Source organism: Chelonoidis abingdonii, chromosome 7, assembly GCF_003597395.2.
Source record: "Chelonoidis abingdonii isolate Lonesome George chromosome 7, CheloAbing_2.0, whole genome shotgun sequence".
Classification (NCBI taxonomy): domain Eukaryota; kingdom Metazoa; phylum Chordata; order Testudines; family Testudinidae; genus Chelonoidis; species Chelonoidis abingdonii.
In genome coordinates, this window is record NC_133775.1 from 93,201,951 (window position 1) to 93,208,573 (window position 6,623).

Genomic DNA, 6,623 nt, shown 5'->3' on the forward strand with positions numbered 1-6,623 from the left:
CTGGCATAATTGTGTCAGTCCTAACTCCAGGAGTAGCTGCCCTGCTCAGCTTGCTGGCTTCTGTAAATCCTTTGCTTGGTCACTTAACTCTCTCATGGATGCATGGGGAGTTTGGGCACCTAACTAAGGACTGTGAATTCCATTGCCTGGCACGGTGCCTAAGAGTTAGGTAATCATTGCAGCACCAAGTCCCTTTGTGGATCTAGCCCTAATTGGCTTGCCTAAGATCATGCAGTACGTCAGTAGCAGAGCTGAGACCACAACCTAGGGACCTGTGCTCTATCTGCCAGATCACACTGCCTTCACCAGTTTGTATTGCCTTCATCACAGGAGAGCAATCATCACCTCTAGCAAGGACATACAGGAATGAGTAGCAGCTAGTGCTACCTAGACTTTGTAGCAAGAACTTAATTCTACAAATAATAATACGTTGCAATAAGAATAATTTCCATTGTCACCTAAAGAAGTGGCTCATCTGTAATTCCAGCCGGCGAGCAGAAACTGAATAATAAACAGACAATTCACTTTAGCTTTTGTCTGGATCACAGACAAAAAGAATCCATCTCTGGGTGTTACCAAGAAAGGCTGAGGGGTGACTATGAACACACCTCAGCAGCATTAAGGCAACAACTTCCAAACCTATTAATTTAATGGGGACAGTGTTGATCAACATTTTATTTTCTGTACCTTTATTTTCCTCTTTAATAATGAAGTTTAATTCAGAGCCAAATTGAAATGATTCCAGAACTGCAACCACAACAACAAAAAAACCAGCAATGGGGTTTCCGCCATTTGGAATATTTATTTTCCTGAGCTCTTTGTTTTGTTTTGTGAAACCCACCCTTTAAAATTCAGAAACAGCTAAGTGACAAACTGGTATACCAGTATTAAAAAAAATTTATTATAATAAGAGCAATAATACTTTGTATTTATAACACAAGTGCCTTTCATCCAAGGGTTTCAAAGTTCTTCAAAAAAATCTGCATTTTTGTTGTAGCTGTCTCTGTCCCAAGATATCAGGTGCGTGAGGTAATATATTTAACTGGAAAAGCCTCTCTCTCTCACCAACAGAAGCTGATCCCAAAAAAGATACTGCTTCCTCTACCTTGTCTTTCAAAAAAAAATCTGGCATGTATGTATTATTCCTCTTTTATGTTGGGAAAACTGAGGCATAAAAAAATTAAGAGACTTCTGCGAGATCATAGAGTAGACAGCCTAAGCTTTTTTTTTTTATCTGGGATCTGACATGAAACTAACTTCAAGCATATTTCATGATCTTTCATTGTTGTGACCTTCATTCTCCCATGTGCCCTTCACCACTGTTTATTGTCATCCCTTTCTCTATAAAGTCTAGTATCAATTGTAAACTCATTAGAGTAGGGACCTTTGTAAAGTGCTTTGAGATCTGCTTGTGAAAAATGCTCTATAAGAGCTACGTATCTTTATTATTTCATTTGTACCATGCACATCTCACTGTTAAACAATGTTCCATCAGACTTTATGGCCTTGATAAAGCACGCCCAATGGGTAGAAAAAATGTAGCACAAGTAAAGCAAATGCAAACTTACACTCTCCACTGGTATAAAATTTGCCAGTTGCTTGGCTCCGTGGGAAAGTTAGCTGGGGCTTGAGATAGCCGAAAACAATTTAGAAGAAATACAATTAAGATCTGCACCAATTCAAAAGCCAGTGACGATACAGTAATGATACAATTAAGACAAATAAGACTTTTTCCTTTGCATGTAAGCCTTTCATTTGAGGATTCTGAAGTGATTTACAGGCATTAATTAAGATTTACAACCAGCTTCTGATGTAGGCAAGTATCCTACCCAAGCAGGAATATCATTAGAACAGAGAATGCAGTTCAATTTGCTAGATACAATATATAAAACCTTAAATAGTCTAAGACAAGAGTTCTTAAACTGGGGGTCATGAAGTTATTATGTGGAGGGGGTCACAAGATATACCTATCCTCTCTCACAGAGCTGGAAGGGACCCCAAAAGGTCATGGAGTCCAGCACCCTGCCTTCACTAACAGAATCAAATGCTGATTTTTGCCCCACATCCCTAAGTGGGCCTCTTGAGAATTGAACTTGCAGCCCTAGATTTAGCAGGCCAATACACAAACCACTGATATATCCCTATTGGTATTTATCCTCCCACTCTGCTTTGCCTTGAGCAGTTATAATGGTGTTAACTCTATTAAAAAGTGTTTTTAACTCATAACAGGGGGTGGGGTCACACTCAGAGGCTTGCTATGTGAAAGGGATTACCAGTACAAAAGTTTGAGAATCACTAAACATGGCTGTGTTAGAATTTGCCTCTTACTGATGCCCTATTGGTACAGTTGGGATGCTGTCAGTGTTTAGGGCTGAACAACTCATGGGGACTTGCTAAAACAAGTAAAAGTATCATGACTATGAAATTTACTCCTACTCATGGGCCGTCAGAGCTCAGGTTAGACAACCTCGGGGCATAATTCAGGGCATACCTTTGCAGGGAGATTTTTTCCTGTTTACTGGTGCTGCAGTCAGGAGAACTACATTGGCAGCTGAAGAGTGGCAGCAGTTGCCTCTGCCCACTGATGACAGTGTATGTGTGTTTATTGCTTTACATTTTTTTCAGTGCCCATGTCCACAGCCCTGGAAAAGTAAACTGGGCAGAAAAACTAATGCGTTACATAAAATTAGGTGCACTATCAATGTGCTAATAAAATGGATGGCTTCAACTGCTTGGTCAATGCCATAGGTTAGGGAGCCATTTCTCAGTACCTTAAATAATTGTCTCTTAACTAGAGCACACAGTGATGAGGCTAATATGAATTTAGAGCTACGTTACCCAGAAGCTGATTGAAGAGGCAGCAATGGTTAAGCCACTAAATAATAGCAACCGAACTAGCACCTTGACACTAACTTTTTGAAAGGGTGATTTTTAAAAAGCGGAAGCTTGGAAGACTGAGGGATGATGCCAGTCCTTAGGACTGTCCTAAGGGCTCTACATTCAAAAGCAGGAAGATTAAAATTCTTACACTCAGCCTGGAGGCTACTCAAGCAACCTTAATAAAGTCACATGAACAAGCGGTTACCACCCAGTCCTTCAGTAAATCGAATTCCTAGTGAAGCCAATGGAAAGAAGCATAAACTATGACATTTAAAAGAGAAGATGGAAATGGACCAGGGAGGTGGAATCTGAAGAGCAAAGAGCAAAGCACCCACAAACAAAGAAGATATTATCTAAGTATAGCAGTAGCAGGAAGCCTGTGACAGAACCAGCAGGTGTGTTGGACTAATAAGGTGTAAAGGAAGTAATTAAGGAGGATAAGGCTATTGTACTGAAACTACATTACCTCAGCTGCAGCTAATGTAAACATTATTTTATAATCATATTGGGCTATAATCTGTGCCACTGAACTCAAGAGGAGCAGGCTGGGGCCCAAAGAGCTGCTCAGTTACCTGTGAGAGGGACTAAGCTGATCAACAGTCTACAAGGTAAACCAAACTGTAAATAATAACAGACTAATCAATCAGCATCTAACAAGGACAAGCAGGGGAGTGTCAATAGCATCCCTGTTTTGGGGCCTGGTGAATGTGCTTTAGGTGCCTTTAGATTGCATGACTGGTAATAATGTCTAGCTAGAATTTGACTCAAACCAAAAGGTGGAAATGAAATGGAGTTGGTTTGCTAAAAGCATTGAGACACTTCCCTGTGCAAGTATAGCCACTGTCTTATCTCTAGCCTGCATCTTGCTTGCATATATACCTGCCCCTGGAAATTTCCACTACCTGCATCCGATGCAGTGGGTATTCAGGCACAAAAGCTCATGTTCCAATACTCTGTTAGTCTATAAAGTGCCACAGGACTCTTTGGTGCTTTTACAGCTCCAGACTAACCAGCCACCTTCTTGTCATGCTTCATAGCAATGTACCTTAGACAGCGGCCTTCTTGGAGCTGTACAGCCAAGGCTAAATTCAAGTCAGTTCGCTACGGGGAGGATCGCGCCGCAAGCTGGAACGGGGCAGTGTAAACGCGGAGCGCTTGTTACACTAGCTGAGCAACCGACTCCTTTGTCAGCCCCTCTCCGCCTCACCCGCTGCCTCGGGAACTGTAGCTGCCAGATGGCCCCCAGCGAAGCCAAACCTCCCCCCGGCTGCCCCCACCCTGGAGCACTTCGACTAGCCGGACGGCGCCTCTCGGCGGCGGCACCACGGCGGACTCAGTTTCCCGGTGCGCGACATTGCCCCGCGCGGCTTCTGTTAACGACCTGCTATTCACACGTGAACTCTTCTCTGGCAGCAGCCTGAGCTGGGGAGCTGGGGAGCGGGGGAGGGGGGGGGTCTTAACCGGCCTGCAGGCGAGGGGCCGCTGCAAGGCGACACCGCTTCGCTCATTTCTAGCCCATCCCTCCGCGGCTGCAGCGAGCCTCGCCGTGACCCAGCCCCGCGGCCAGCCGGACTGCGGGAGCTCCGCCAGCCGGGGGCTGAGTTCAAACGTCCTCTGGGGCCAGGTCTATGGGGGGAACGCGGGGCTGCCGGGCTGAGCTACGGGCTCCTTCCGCGCCCGCTCTGCCAGCCAAGGGGCACAGCCCGCGGCCGTCCCGCCGAGGGGCTCCACGGCAGCCCGGTTCCCGCCTTCTGGGGCGGGGCGGGGCGGCGCTTCAGGGCTGCCTGGCGGGGGTCCAGGCGCTACTGAGCCGCGGCCAATGCGCTCCCGCCGGGGCGTGTCAGTTACAGCCGCGGCAGGTATATAGGGCTCGGCCCGGCTGGCCGGCCTCGGCTTCCTGCGCGCGCTGCGTTCTCGCGACTGCGGGGTCACGTCAGGCGGGGGCGATCGGGGCAGCGGGCGAGAGACTGGGCGGGCAGCAGGGGTGCGAGTCCGCTTGGCGCCCGGCTGGTCCCCGGCGTGACTCCCGCGGGAGAAGCTCCCGGCCCCCGGCTGCAGCACCATGAACAGCTCCCTGGCTCCGCAGGTGCATTTCGCGGGCGGCTCTCAGCCCCACGACTCGCGGGAGTGGAAGGCGGTGATCCCCGCTTTGCTAGGCGTCATCTGCCTGGCGGGCTTGGCGGGGAACGCGTGTGTCATCGGCATCCTGCTCTACAACGCCAGGCGAGGGAAACCCTCCCTGATCCACTCCCTGATCCTCAACCTCAGCCTGGCGGATCTGCTCCTCCTGCTCTTCGCTGCGCCCCTGCGGGCAGCCGCTTACTCCCGCGGCGCCTGGACCCTGGGCTGGTTCGTCTGCAAAACCTCCGACGGGTTCCTCCACACGTGCATGGCCGCCAAGAGCCTGACGACCGCCGTGGTGGCCAAGGCTTGCTTCATGTACGCCAGCAACCCGGCCAAGCAAGTGAGTATTGAGACCCGCACGATCTGCGCGATGCTGCTGGCCACGTGGCTGGTGGCCCTGGTGAGCTCCCTGCCGCTCTGGCTCTTCAGCGCCCTTCGGGAGCTCGCGGCGGGCTCGCCCGCGTGCCTCGTGGCCGTGCCAGCCCCCGCCCGGGAGTTCATGGCTGCCTTTGTCAAGCTCTACCCCCTGCTCGTGTTCTGCGCGCCCCTGCTCTGCGCTTTCCTCTATTTCTGGCGCGCTTATGGCAGGTGCCAGCGCAGGGGGACCAAGACCCAGAACCTGAGGAACCAGATCAGATCCAGGCGCCTTACAATCATGCTGCTGAGCGTCACTGTCACCTTAGCCGTGATGTGGTTGCCGGAATGGATATCCTGGCTGTGGGTTTGGCACCTAAAGCCAGCAGGCCCTTCTCCCCCTGAAGGCTTCCTGGCTCTGACCCAAGCCCTTATGTTCACCATCTCTTCAGCCAACCCTCTCATCTTCCTGGTGATGTCTGAGGAATTCAGAGAGGGCTTTAAGGGCTTGTGGAAAAGGCTGACCCTGAAAAAGTCTCTCCCTGCCACAGACAACCAGGAAATCCCAGCTGCTAACTCTGAGGTTCTCCCCGATTCGGTCCCTTCTCCAGAGCCAGTGATTGCTGAGCAAGAGAGAGAACTCCCAGCTGCCCCTCAGGCCTTAGAAAGCCTGGAAAAGAAGGAGATGCCTGTCTTTCCAGACGTAGAGCAATTCTGGCATGACCGAGAAGCAGCCCCTGATACTCAAGACAATGACCCTATTCCTTGGGAGCACGAAGAGCAAGAGACAGCAGGCTGTAATCAATAAAGTGGTCAGAGATTAGAAAACTACACAAGTTTTAACCAGACGAAGGGTCTTGTCAGTATTGTTTTGTTACTTACCAGTGTGCTTAAGCAGATACTGAAGACCTGCAAATAATGTTACTTTGAAATTCCTGTGCTCATTAAATGTTTGGTTTCCTAATCTGTTACAATATTCATACTTGCAGTATTGTAGCCCTGTTGGTCCCTGGATATTGCAGACTTGAAGAGCTCTGTGTAAACTCCAAAGCTTGTCTTTCACCAACAGAAGTTGGTCCTGTAAAAGGTATCACCTCACCCACAATATTGGGGTGTATGTATGTGTGTATATCAGGGCAATGCATTTATAGTTCAAATCCTGACTCAAAGATTTTGGTAGAGTATCTTCTCTGAAATACTTATGTTTGGCACTTCAGTAGTCAAACTGGAGTTTTTTTTAAAGGTGTTTGAGATGCACTGAATTC

At 48.8% G+C, this 6,623-nt stretch overlaps 1 protein-coding gene across 1 annotated transcript; it reads left to right on the forward strand.

Annotated features, from left to right (window-relative positions):
• Nucleotides 1-4,920: 4,920 nt before the first annotated feature.
• Nucleotides 4,921-6,282, forward strand: GPR151 (G protein-coupled receptor 151). Its single transcript, XM_032801473.2, has one exon. It carries the CDS (start codon nt 4,943-4,945, stop codon nt 6,164-6,166), a length of 1,224 nt encoding a protein of 407 aa, XP_032657364.1. The 5' UTR covers nt 4,921-4,942; the 3' UTR covers nt 6,167-6,282.
• The last annotated feature ends 341 nt before the right edge of the window (nt 6,283-6,623 follow it).

Excerpts from the sequence above, each read along its gene's own strand:
- GPR151 (XM_032801473.2), top strand. The coding sequence starts at position 4,943 with ATGAACAGCTCCCTGGCTCCGCAGGTGCATTTCGCGGGCGGCTCTCAG.